This window comes from Microtus pennsylvanicus, chromosome 3, assembly GCF_037038515.1.
Source record: "Microtus pennsylvanicus isolate mMicPen1 chromosome 3, mMicPen1.hap1, whole genome shotgun sequence".
Taxonomy (NCBI): domain Eukaryota; kingdom Metazoa; phylum Chordata; class Mammalia; order Rodentia; family Cricetidae; genus Microtus; species Microtus pennsylvanicus.
In genome coordinates this window covers 18,777,881-18,791,830 of record NC_134581.1, presented here as the reverse complement: position 1 = coordinate 18,791,830, position 13,950 = coordinate 18,777,881, and the positions used below count along the sequence as shown (strand labels likewise).

Sequence of the window (13,950 nt, the reverse complement as noted above, 5' to 3'; positions counted from 1 at the left end):
AGAGCTAGTTCCAGGAGAGGCTTCAAAGCCACAGAGAAACCTGGTCTTGAAAAACCAAAAATAAATAAATAAGTAAATAAATAAATAAGCAAGCCAAGGATGGTAGTGTGTACTAATAATTCCAGTGCTGGGGAAAGAGAGACAGGCAGATCTCTAAGATTCACTGCCCAGTTAGCCTAATGAAACTGGTGTACCAAGCCTGTGAGAAACCCTGTCTCAAAAACTGTCAGCCTAAGGTTGTTGGGATCAACAGGAGCCAGGGGTAGGTAACCAATGGGGATGAAGCACAAGGGCATTAGAAAGAGAAGCCTCTACGTAGCAAATTTCCTCAGTCAGATGCTGTCCCTGTTGCTGCTCAGAGATAATACCTGGTTTATTTTTTCATGATGTACTCTCGCTGCAAGATTCGTAGGAAAAAACGGTGTGCTTTGCGAGGCCAGGTGTGACATCTGGTTTTGCTTCTGTGTCTATTCACAAAGTCTCACACGTAGTGAGGACTGGGTGCATGTCTGCAGGCACCTGACACACGGATGCGCTCCTCAGGTGGGAGGCCTTGTCAAGGCTATCACCGAGGTTGTCACGGTTATCACTGGTGTTACCAGCATCACCAGTGTGACCACCAAGTGGTTTTATGTTGGGAATACTCTCTGCTCTTTGGCCCACAGCATGATAAGCATCTTGAGAATATGATCCTGATGGACCTGTCACTGCCCAGCCTGGGACTGTCTCCCAGACTTCTTCTCTCTGCCCAGAATACTCTATATTTCCACGACTCTAACTGAGACCCAGGAAACACACAGCATGAGAATTTCAGAGGATGAGGTTGTCTCCCCTGCCTTTCACAGAGACTTCCTCTCCTATCTTGCTGCGATTAGCAAAAAGAAAACAATTTTCCCCCCAGATGTGGTAGCTTTAAAAAAGCAACACATTTATTATCTCACCACTTCTCATTTCCAGAATCAGAGTATGGTTTTCCTAGGTCTTCTAGACAAGGGTCCATCGAAGGTGTTGTCAGGGTGCTGCTGTCCCTGGGCTCAGCTTAGAGCTGGATTTCCTCCCAGGCTCATGAGCACAGCTGTCGAAAAGGAGCCGTGTGCTCTTATCCATGTGAGACTTTGTACAGGGCTAACTTACAGTCCCTCAGAATAATAAGAGAAATGGGAGTTCCCAGGCATACGTGACATCTCCATCCCTCAGGTGCCCTGATGATTAGAAGCAGTCACTGTACCACTCCACACTCAAGAGACGGGCTCACACACTAGCACCACACCCAGAAGCTGGCATTACTGGGGACCATATTAGACAGAAGCTGCCCACCAAGATGGCGGTTTCTCTCCCTAAGTAGAGGCAAGCAGCACCTTGATTCCTTTCACGCCATTCCCCTTTTGGACATGGCCTATGTAGCAACCCCAACCACAATGCCTCGCCAAGCTCACCTTTCACAATAGGGAAATAAGAAGGAGGGGAACCAGAGGGGCAAGCAAGCTCTTCTAAGAATAACTTCCCGTTTGATTCCATAGCTGTCCCTGTGAGCACACACTGACCCTGGGTCCTGAAAAGCACCTTAGTCACTCCCGTGGGCTTGTCTGAGCATCGGTTTCCTGATGAGACTTATAGCTCCCTGGTGGATATATTAAAAATAGAGCTACAGAGATGACAGACCCAGAAGTCACGTGTTTACACGTTCCCCTCCCTGCACCTACTTTGCAAAGATTTGATGCTAATTTCAGATGATTGTGAAATCTCCTTGATATACATGTTCAACACTCCGCACCTAATTCTGATATAAACATCTCATCAGCAGTAATACCACTGCCCAAATGAGTTATCTAAATTCCTCACCCCCTTTCCTTACAGCACACATAGAAGGAGGAAATGGGGGTGCTAATTTGTATTCAGAGAGACTCAGGGACAACGTATGTGTATAATTTCAGGTGGAGCTGCCAATGAAGCATTTTGCGGAGGAGAGTGTTTCAAAATAGGTCCGGAGTTGCATACGTAGTGTTTTCCTTTTGTTTCCTTTTGCAGATTGTGTCCCAGAGAAAGCTTTCCAAGTCCTTGCTGAAGCATGGGAACACAGCGGGGAAGTCCTCCATCACGGTAAGCTGGCCCTGGGGTGGCAACAGGTGTTAGGTCCCATGTTTGGATCAGTGAGTACTGGTCTGAAAGAGATGCTAGGGTGGTGAACTCCTCTGCCTGCTGGGAGCTAATTGAACTGTTCAAAGAGTCTCTATATTCTTTTTTTTCTGTTTTTCATCTTTTCCTTTCTTGTGAAAACCATTTTGATCCTTCTCCCCTTAGGGAAAATGGGAAGGAAGTAGATTTGAAAGTGGGGTCACTCACTTCTGCTGAGAGCTTCTGCAATCACAGTAGAAATCACAAGATAGAGAAGGAAAGAGAAGAAAGTTGACTCTGTTGGACACAGTAAGAATACAGAATTGGCTGGAGTTTTTGGATTGGCAAAGCGCCCCCCTCCAACAATTTTATTTTAAAAGTATTTAGTTCAAAGTTTGATTTGCTTGCCAAGGAGAGGCCAACCTTAATATTTTTTATTGACTAATGAATTTGAGCTCTTTGACTTTGTTTAAGCAAATTTCTTCTTTATTTAAAGGAAATAGGTGCCGAAATTCAGTTTCTTTGTGACACTGGCAACAAATGAATTGTTCAACTGTTAATGAGTCCAGTGACTTGTTAAAGAAAAAGCAGGTGCTTTTAATTTTTTTTTTTACTTGTTTTGAGACAGGGTCTCACCAAGTAACCCTGGCTGGCCTGGAACTTGTTATGTAGACCAAGATAGCCTCAAACTCATAGAGATAAGCCTACTTCTCCCTCCTAAGTGCTGGGATTAAAAGCATGCATCTCCTCACCCAGAAATGAAGCTTTTCCTAGCTGCTGTTCCTGATGGCTCCACCTCCAGCCTGGGCCCCAACTCACACTCCACACCCAGCCTATGAAAGTTAGGACCCACTGCTGTGTAGACTAGCGAGCTCCTTCCAGAGCTGAAAATGGTGCACCCTATGCACAAGGAGTGTGGAGAAACACCTGCCCAATGTCGGTGTTTGTTCATTTTGAGATCAAAATTACCCAAAGATGCTAACAGGCTCCTGGACTGAGGGTCCGTCCTCTATAGCAGCTGATGTGTGCTTTTTCCCCTAGGTGATTGCCGAAGAGTTATCAGGCAATGATGACTACGTGGAGCTGGCTTTCAATGCACGGAAATTGGATGATAAGGTAAAACGTTTCGCCTTGACCTCACTGAAGGAAGTAATAAAGCTAAGACACACAGTTTAATCAGATTCCTCCTCACAGCTCTTTTCCCCTTCCACCCACATTATTAAACACATCAAAGACTTCAGAGAGGTCTGCAAGACAAGATTTTCCCCAAATGGAGGAACCTTTGGTAAAACAATTTGATAAGACTAAGTCACCATTTGTTTACAAATGCCAGGGTTCGGCTGTGCCCAGGAAAATATGACTTTCCCGCATCATCAGGAAAATGTGAAGCCCGGAAGGGGTGTTTGATGGCACATCAGGAGGCATCCTTGTTTGCCAAGTTCAGGGCTAAGAGCATTGCATACACTGTCTGATTAAGTCATGTGTACAATTCCCATGAGATAGGAGTATTAATGCAGGTGAAGAAAGAGATTAAATATGAAATAACTAGTCCAAGCTTCCCCTACGTCATAGTCCAGAGCTACTGAGTAGCAGACACCACGGCAGAATCAAAGACACGGCATTGTACTTATGCCTGTGGCTTGCATAAAGGGAAAAATGGGAGAAAATGGACAGGTCATGAAAAACTTCTGACCCTGAAGGAAAAGGAGACCAAGAGGGATGCTGCAAAGCCATGGGGAGGTTCCAAAGCCAACAACTGAGAACTGTCTCCCAGCGAAAAGCCTGCCATAATGTCCCTTCTGCACTTAGTTACTAGACGAAGCAATCCTAGGTAGTCTGGCCACACTGCAAATGCAAGGATGGACATCAGAGTTCAGAAACCTATAACCCTTGGTCAATTCTATTCCCTAGAGAATGAGTGTGCAAGGCGTGTTTCCATGGCCATCACAGCCTGATGGTAAGCAATAAAACTGAAGATCTAACCCCATGTCAAAGGACTAGGAAGGAGACACACCAGCCTCACACCGCAGCCTGGGTTTCACCATCTAAGTTAGATGTAAATCGCAAAGCTACATAACATACAATGATACAGTGATGTGGAAGATATAATAATTGGTGTATGAATAAGAGTGTCTAGAAAAGGTGGCTGATCATTCTGCCTGGCAATATCCGGAGAGACTTTAAACCCTATGAATTCTCTCTCTCTCTCTCTCTCTCTCTCTCTCTCTCTCTCTCTCTCTCTCTCTCCCTCCCTCCCTCCCTCTCTCTCTCTCTCTTTCTTTCTCTCTCTCTCTCTGTGTGCATACATGCATGCATGTGTGTGTATGCCTATGTGCATGATACTGTGTGTGTGTGTGTGTGCATGCCTGAGTGTATGTGTGTGTGTGTGTGTCTTTGAACACTGTTCCTCAGGAGACATCCATCTTCTTTTTCAAGACATGGTCTCTCACCAGGACTTAGAACATACTGACTGTGCTGGACTAGCTGGCCAGCAAACCCCAGGGATCTACACATTTCTGTGTCCCCAGTGTGGAGACTACAGACTTATACTACCAAATCTAGATGTTTTTCTCCTATTTATCCTTTGAAAGTGTTGCACAATGTGTATCTTGATCATACCCCACTGGGGCCCCTGTCAACACATTTCCCTCCCAATCTCATGTTTTTCTTCTTAATTTAAAAAGATTATAGATTATAGCCCACTGCAGAGTCCAACAAATGCTACCTATGTGCACACAGATGTGAAGCTACCCACTGGGGAATGGGCACCTACCAGTCACCAAGTTCCACACCTGTCAAACCGACACTCACTCCCCCAAGACGTGGTGATAGTTTGTCTCTGCTTTAATAAATAAAGCTTGCCTGAAAGTCAGAGTGTGGAATTAGCCTCACTAGTTAGCCATAGAAGTTGGGTGATAGTGGCACAGACCTTTAATCCCAGCACTCGGAAGGCAGAAGCAAACGAATCCCTGTGAGTTCGAGGCCACCCTGGGCTACACGAGGTTGATCCAGTCTAAAAGAGAAACAGAACCAGGCTGTGGTGGCTCACACCCTCAATGCCAGTACTTGGAAATCACAAGCCTTAATCCCAGCACTAGGGAGGTGGAGACAGGAAAAGATAGGCTGGGCGGAGAGAGGAATGTAAGGAGGAGTAAGGAGCTCATTACATTCAATCTGAGGACCTGTAGAGACAGGATACCCCTTTCTGTCTGAGGATTTCATAGACGTGAGAACTAGTGGCTGGCTGCGCTGCTTCTCTGATCTTTCAGCTTTCACTCCTTAGTATCTGACTCTGGGTTTTTATTATTAATACCAATTAAATTCATGTGACACCAAAAAAACCATCAATTGCCAATATCTCAGCTAGGAGTGAGGCCTGGGGATCTTCTCCCCGCCTCAACACTGGAATTTTTAACTGGCTTGATTTTGTATAGGTCTTGTGAAGATGACCACGGCTGCCTTGAGTTCATGTGGGCAACAGCCACGCCATGTCCAGAGGACAGCGTGTCACGGCACTTCCCCCATCCTCCGGTGCCTACATTCTTTGCATCTCAACTTCTACAAAATCCCTGAACACGGGGCGGGGGGGGGGGCGTTGATAAAGATATCTCATCTATGGTTAGGCACTACCAGTCATTTATTCATTTATTTCCAATACTTTGGCCAGTTTTGAGTCTCTGCATTACCCATAACCCACTACAATAAGAAGCCTCTCTGGCCAAGGCTACACAGATCTATACGTGAATGCTTAGAAGGCAGTTTGACTCCCATTTAGCAAAATCGCATCAAGAACTTTTCCTCTTAGGGTTATGACTTCAACAGCCATGGGTTTTAAGTATATTTGTGAAACCAGACATGGATTCCCTTTTGTAGACTAGCCGTCAGATCGCATAACAGTTACCCCATAAATAATTTCGCCACAATTATACACGTGGGTACATCCTGTCTGGTAGGTTGGTTTTGTAGCACCGAGCGTCCGGTGTTGGATGAGACCTTTGATATCTTTCTCCCCCAACAGCCTGCATGGCACATGCCAGCGCTGCGAAAGCTAGCTGTTGGGTAGAGAATTTTCTGGTCAATTCACAACTGGCTTCTCCATGTTCTGCAGTCAAAGTGGGTGGCGTCTTACTATCACAGATGTTCCACAGATTAAACATAGTCCTTACCTTTATTAAGCACTATATCAACTGAGCTATTTCTTTAGTCCCAGAAGCTAAGTACAGATCAGTGGGTTTTTTTTATTGTTTATTTGCTTTGTTGTTGTTTCATTTTATGTCTTATGTAACCACTATGAAAACTTTACAAAGTGGTTCCTATTGGTGTTTCTAGCTGAATACCAGGTCTGCAGTGCACCCAGTGGACTTGGGGATGGACTTTAAATCCCCACCCTCTCACCACTTTTAAGCCCCTCCTCTTCCAGTGTTGTCCTGGTCTCAGAGGAGTTCACAAAATGCTCTGCAGTCTCTTTGCAGCCGGTATAATAGTTCAAGGTTGCTCCTTTAGTGGTTTGCAATGGCTTCTCCTCACTAGTTATTCCCTAAGCGTCTCTCATTCGTTCTCTCAGTAACTAATGGTGTGGTACAAGGGAAGGGGCTTGAGATTTGTTAGTGGCCCTGGGGTCTCTAAGGAGCTTGAACAGTGTCCCTCTAGTCCTCTGACCACTTGTTCACATGAAAGGACCTCTGCACTTTTCACGTACTTCTAAAAGGTTGCTAGCGCCTGGCACCCGGGCTCCCCAGAGGCTGGGCTCAGCCAGCATAGTTGGCAGAGTGCCTGCATAATACATGTCCTGTAGCATACATGGCTTCTCCCAGACAGGGCATCTCAAGAACCAGGTAGGAAATTCAAACAATTTGCTGACTCAATCTGAGAAGTCATACATAAGACATAGGAGCAGAGAATTAGACTCCAGGTCAATGGGAAAATGGGAAAACCATGTTATGGGAAATATGTGTGCCCCAAACATTGTGGAATCCATTTTTGGAAAATGTGAACTTCCATTGTGTTTTTGCTAGGTACAGATAATACAGTACAATTATTTCCTTTCATGAGTAGAAAAAAAGTAATTTCTGGACATTCTCAAGGAAGATTCCTTCCCAGCTTTTTAACTTTAAGTAATTTTGCAGCCACTTAGGTGGTCAGCAGATATAGTCACTGGCTAGAAACCAATGACTAAAAGCCATGATGTTACAAATATTTTTTTGGATTTTATTATATTAGTGAATAACATTAAAGTAACTGATTTTCGTACACATCTAAAAATCGTAGTATGAATCTATGGAAGGAATGGGCTGTATCCAGTTAATATCAGTCACAGAACAATCTGAATTCTGTTTCCTGGTTAGTCTGGTAACCTCCAAGTTTTTAAATACTGCAGATTTAAAAAAAAGCATTGCTCTGTCCATCTGCCTTTGTTTATAGATGGCAAATTGAGATTCTGAGATGTGAAATTATTTACCTAAAGCTACATGTATACACTCAAAACAGAAAACAAAAATCAGGGACAGAGAGTGACCCAGTGAGTCTCCTGACTGCCAGCCAAAGCTTGGGTTACTTCCAGGAGGTAGGACTGTTGGTTCAGAGGAACAGGAAGCCAGGAGAGAGAAGGTGAGGGTAAGCTGGAGGTCAGCCATTTTCAAGGGGAGGTCTAGTATCCTTGCACCCTTCAACGGAAATCCCTAAAATGAAACCTGTTTCCATAGTAACACCAAGACATCTTTTCTCTTTTGATTCTCACTCTCTCCCTCATGAACAAAGAAGTTTTCCCAAGGGCAAATAAATCACACTGAGTACGGGAGTGGACATGAGAGCCCAGCTTCCTCTTCTTCCTGTTGAGGTCACTAAACTATTGTGTACAAATGTTAAATAACATTCTCCTCACTATGTTCTTGAAAATGGCAAATACATTTATTTTCTCAGCAAAATGCTGTTTTGTTACGGTGTGGGTTTTGTCATTTAAAAAATAATATACCAAATGAATGTTTTTAATGTTTTATAATGTGGTATGTATTAACTAATACCATCACATAAAAATTTTGGGGGTCCCCAACAATTTTTTTTTGAGTGTAAAGGAATATTATGACCAAAAATCTGAGAAGCACTGTTGTAGGCTTTACCAGGGAGTGCTAAGTACTTTTGCAAACCACAGGCTCAAAGACGTGTGTCCACTCTTCTTGGTGGGAAGTCATTTTTTTAGCTCACTTTATCCTGCTCAGCAGCCATCTACCCAGGGTGGACATCTTTGAAGTCTGACAAGCATTTGTCATTAAGAGCCAGCATGTAAATAAATGACATTTGTGAAGAGTGACTTACTGACCCATGCACCTCGCTTAATGGAGAGAGAGCCTTTATAACTTCCTTGGTTACATTAGCATACGTTTCTTACATTGGTAGGCAGTTAGCAATTAGCCTAACAAACAGGTAAGCACACGGACATGTGTGGTACCCACTTTGGACCATGAAAGCTCGCAGGATGTTCCTTCTCCCTTCCCTGAGAAAGTATCCATGCTGGTGCAGAGAATCTACTTCTTCCATTGGCCTCCATGTCTGTAAAGGATGTCATTACAGACTTGATTTTAATGGTCCTATAAAGCCAGCTTGATGGAGTGGTGGATGACAAAGCAGATCTGTCTCTAAAATAGAGGTTGTCAAACTTTTCCTCTGAAGGACCAGATGGCTAAGTACCGTAGGCTTTGCAAGCCATATGGTCTTTGTTCCTATCACTCAGCTGTGTCTTGAGGCATGAAGACAGCCACCAATGAAGCATAAATGAATGGGTGTGGCAAAGGTCCAATAAAACTTTATTCATAAAAGCAACGGCTAGATTTCTCTCATGCTGTAGTTGGCTGACTCCTGCTTTAAAGAGACTCGCTGTCCTGTGTTTCACTGTGTTTGTGAGTGGCTGCCTGGGAACTGTGGTCCAGTCTGCATAGATGATGGAAAAATTGTAGTTCCTGAGAATCCCCAATGTACCAGGGGTCACATGTCTAACCCACATCATCCCTAAGATGCTGACTGTGTTTCCAAAGGTAGGCATTTTTATTTCTAACTTACAGATAGAACACAAGGAGCTTAAAATTTTGCCTATGCTTACAGAGCAAACTATCCATGGAGTCCGGATATGGCAGCCACTTTCTTCCAGTTCTTCTACAAAGACTACAGCAGTGGATATGTACCGCTTATTTTTCTCTGTGTTTCTTTATAGAAGCTATACTTTTAAAATTTGTTTTCCAAGGAGTGGGTTTCCTCATGATTTTTCATGCATGTTTGGTTTTGGCTGATTCTCCTCTCTCACGCACGCATATTACCCTACTCCCCTTTCCTCCTCTGCACCCCATTTATCCCCAGTATCCCCCTTCCCACTTTCTTCTATTACCTTCTCTGGTCCCTCCTGTTTCCCATGGACCCTTTCTGGATTTCTGGCCTTTATCCACATTTAGTCCCACTTAGACACACACATGTAACAGTCAGAAGCTAGGAGTCATGTATGGGAGAGGATATTTGGTATTTATCTATCAGAGCCTAGATAGTTTGGGTTAATATGCTGTCTTCCAGCTCCTTCCAGCTTCCTGCACATTCCATAGCTTCCTGTTTGTTTATGGCTGAACAGAACTCCATTGTGTAACTGTGCCTTGTTTTCCTTATCCATCCATCAGTTGATACTTCTGGGCAGATTTGATTTCCTGGCTATTGTGAAAGGAACAATAGAAATATGGATGTGTTACATATCTCTGTTAAAGGATGTAGAGCATCTTGTTTTCTTTCCTTTTTTGAAAAATGGACAAATATTTGTATGATAATCTCATATACACATTCAGTGTATAATGAGCATATTATGGAAATTAACATTTTCAACTCCTCAAACATTTGTTATTGCTATTTGTTGGGATCTTTTTCAGTCTTCCTTTAAAGTTTTTGAAAGCACCACAAACTTCCTAGTCACCCCATGTTGCTCTAGAACACTAGAGCGGGCCTCTCTCTGTATTTCCTTTTTTCCACGTCCTTCTACCCACTCCTCTCTCCTTCCCAGTCTTTAGTGACCATTACTCCGCCCTCTCACTGAAGCAAATTTCTCTCATACTGGATTACAGAGCAAAGTAACATGACCTTCAGGATATTAAATGACCCACTTTAGCAGAACTTGATTAAAAGGCCCAATTTATTCACTTTCATCAGAGCAAATTGTCCCCAAAGCCTGCTTCAATGCAAAGAAAGCTGAAGAGTGCAGATTAAGGTGACCAAACAACTAAGTGTGCCCAGAGTCATGGTTTTGAAGATAACTATTATCTGCCTGGATACTTTTTGAATTGCTTTTGAGTGGTTTTGTTTCCAGGAATCAAATTATCATTATCTTCATATTTGGATAGTTCTTCACAGTGTCTACATGACTTCTCTCTCTCACTGGTATGTCCCAGAAGCCAATGTTTATGAGTGTAGCATGTAGCAGACACCAGATTCATGTGGACAGCTCTTCTACCCTCCCCACACTGCTGTGGAGCAAGAATGAAACTCGGCACTCTGTGATGGGAAACTGAGGCCATAAGACATTAAACCTAGGCCCAGGACTATCCAGAGTGGAAGTGGGAGGGTTCGAATTTGAGAGTAATGCTAAAGCCATGCATAGCATATTAGATTTCTACATACATGAAGCTGGAGACTGCATGTAACTCCTCTTCCTTTCATATTCTGATACCCTCACAGCATCTTTATGTGAACCCTTGAATTAAAGAAACTGTTCTCGTATCATAGGAATAACAGGGATGGTTTATTCCAGAGCCACATATGAGGGACCATGGCCTCATGCTGTAGTTGGCTAACTCGTGCTTTAAAGAGATGTGAACTCTTTACTCGCTGTCCTGTGTTTCACTGTGTCTGTGTGTGGCTGCCTGGGAACTGTGGTCCAGCCTGCATAGATGACAGAAAAATTGCAGTTACTAAGCAGCCCCAATGTGCCAGGGGCCATTGTACCAGATTCAGATTTTTTTTCTCAAACAACATCCTTTAATGAGGGAGCCATTCCATAAAATGTTTATAGCAGCCGGGCGGTGGTGGTGCACGCCTTTAATCCCAGCACTCGGGAGGCAGAGGCAGGCGGATCTCTGTCAGTTCGAGGCCAGCCTGGTCTACAAGAGCTAGTTCCAGGACTGGAACCAAAAGCTACAGAGATACCCTGTCTCGAAAATCCAAAAAAAGAGAATGTTTATAGCAATATAATTTAAACAGTCATGAAAGAAAAACACCTTTCAACTCCATTGGCAGGTACCTTAGATAGTCAGTTACAGCAAAGCCGGGGGAACTGCTATTGGCCTCTGATGCTGTCTGGCAGCACTCTTAGCCCTTTGGTTGGTGGAACTAGGGCTCTGTTCACACATTCCAAGGAATCTACCTAACAGTCACAAAAGATGTTAGGTCATGTACAGACAGAGGAATCAGTGGCTACTAAAGGAGTAAACGTTCTCTCTAGGATAATTTGGCTCTGCATTGGCAACCTTTGCCCATTGTTGAAGTTCTAATTAGTCAATCGCCTTGGCAGTCCCAGCTTCCTTCCAGGGATTCTTAGTCATACCCCAATACACATTTTTAAACAATGTGAAGTAAGGGCCTGGAGAAATGGCTCAGTGGTTAAGAGCACTGGCTGTTCTTCCAGATGTCCTGAGTTCAATTCCCAGCAGCCACATGGTGGCTCACAACCATCTCTAGTGGGCTAGTGGGATCTAATGCCCTTTTCTGACATACATGCAGATAGAACACACACACACACACACACACGTCTGAACTGAAATAGAGTGTTTTAGCATATGACCGAGTAAAATGTGAGAGAATATATACCTATCAATTGAAACAAAATGTACAAAACATTTAGGCTGGTTATTATGTTTTCATTCTCTCTCTCTCTCTCTCTCTCTCTCTCTCTCTCTCTCTCTCTCTCTGTGTGTGTGTGTGTGTGTGTGTGTGTGTGTGTGTGTGTGAACTTTCAGGAATCTACTATCTCCTACTACTACATTTTGAGTTGTGGAGACCAGAAAGCTGTTTGACTTGGTGACAGGCAACTTATCCCACTGAGACACATCTCTCCTGCCTTTTAGTTGGTTGTTTTGAAGGAGGGAAATGGTGATATAAAGAGAGAAATTGTGGCTTTACCTTTTGCCTCCCCTCTCCATCCTTCCCCTAATCTTTTAAGGATCCATCCTTTTCAGCAGGCAGTCCTTGTAAATCCTTCATCTCCAGTGTCCCCCCCATCTCCTTTGTTCATATGAATTGACTCACTGAAGAGTAATGCATTTCTCTAAAAAGAAAGTGCTGACACAGCCCCATGAGATCAATCTGTTAATGACGTCCAAGAAGAGAACAAGGAGACAATCGATCTTATAGAGAGAAGGGCCTCTCCTCAACCCAGCAGATCCCACCCATTATCTCAGTGGAACCCTTCTGTGTCCCATAAGACCTTTATACCCTGTGTTGTGAGACACTGTTCCTGGGGGGACATGATGAGACTTCTGCTCTTCTCAGATGAGGAAGCACTAGTACGATAACAACCCAAAATACGGACTTGGTGGACCAATGAGCTTTATCAGGGTTATTTACAGTGGGTGAAGGGTTATTTATAAAAAAAGAAATGACTCAGAGATAGCAGTATCACCAAAGTCCATCCCAGCATGAGTGACATCTCACAAAAGCTGGGAATCTGGAGGACACTGTACTGTGCAACTTGCAGGAAGCTCAACAGGTTGGTTGAGTGTCCTTTCTGGTGGCCTGGTTGGTCTGACTCTAATCCAGACAGCTCTGCTGGTCTCTGCTTCTTCCAGACTGCTTATCAGATCTGAAACTCTTCTTAACAGCTCAGTTTGTCTGGTACCATCTCTCAGCAAACCTTAATACTTATAAATGCTCTTGGGAAGTGAGGGCCTAGTGAATCTGCTCAATTTTGGGAACTTCTTGAAGTGATTTTTTAATTGTTTACTTCCTGAGTTTAACAAGTTTCCCAGTGGATGGAATATTTCACCTCCCCTTCCACCATCCCCTTGTTTCACCTCCCTGTAAACATTTTGTCTTAAGATTTTCCACTCTTAGGGCTGGAGAGATGGCTCAACTGTTAAAGGCTGGGCTCACAACCAAAAATATTAGATATTCCACTGTTTTACCTCCCTTAACAGCCAGTGTATTAATGAGCTTCCCTCATTAAGGTTTTTATCTGGAGGCCAAGAGGCAGCATCTATATAACACGTTGGACTACTGAGATGATAGATTTAAATGAAGTACTTTTTTTTTTTTTTGGTTTTTCGAGACAGGGTTTCTCTGTAGTTTTGGAGCCTGTCCTGGAGCTAGCTCTTGTAGACCAGGCTGGCCTTGAACTCACAAAGATCTGCCTGCCTCTGCCTCTGCTGGGATTAAAGGCATGCACCACCACCGCCCGGTAATTCCAAAGTCTTGAATAAACCTGTTGTCTCCCACCAATTTCTTTTTTGTAGTACAGTGTTTTAACTACTTTTTTTTGAGAATTTCATTTATGCATACAATATATATTTTAGCATATTCATCCCCTAATTTTTCCTTGGTCTACCCATCCCAATCCTTCCCAACTATGTGTCTGTTTCTCTGTCTCTCTGTCTTAAATAATCAAGCGAGTCCAATTTGTGGGGCTGTTTACTGGAACATAGGACCACACTCTTAAAGAAAACTGAATCTCTGCCCCCATACTTCCATCAACTGTCAATAGATCCTCAGCTCTGTGTGAGAGTTCATAGGCCTCTCCCCTCTCCATGCTGAAATATTGACTGGCTTGATGTTATGCAGGCTTTGTGCAGGCAACCACAACTTCTGTGCAGAGGTCATGCT

The 13,950-nt window shown here is 43.6% G+C and overlaps 1 protein-coding gene across 4 annotated transcripts in view; it reads left to right on the top strand.

The window, feature by feature from the left end:
- The window catches only part of Cpne4 (copine 4), a 457,031-nt gene that overhangs the window by 326,011 nt on the left and 117,070 nt on the right, over positions 1–13,950 (top strand). For all 4 annotated transcript variants that reach the window (XM_075964808.1, XM_075964810.1, XM_075964809.1 and 1 more), the window contains 2 exons: positions 2,029–2,100; positions 3,157–3,231. In XM_075964808.1, the coding sequence (XP_075820923.1) occupies positions 2,029–2,100; positions 3,157–3,231 (147 nt within the window). The remainder of the gene's footprint in view (positions 1–2,028; positions 2,101–3,156; positions 3,232–13,950) is intronic.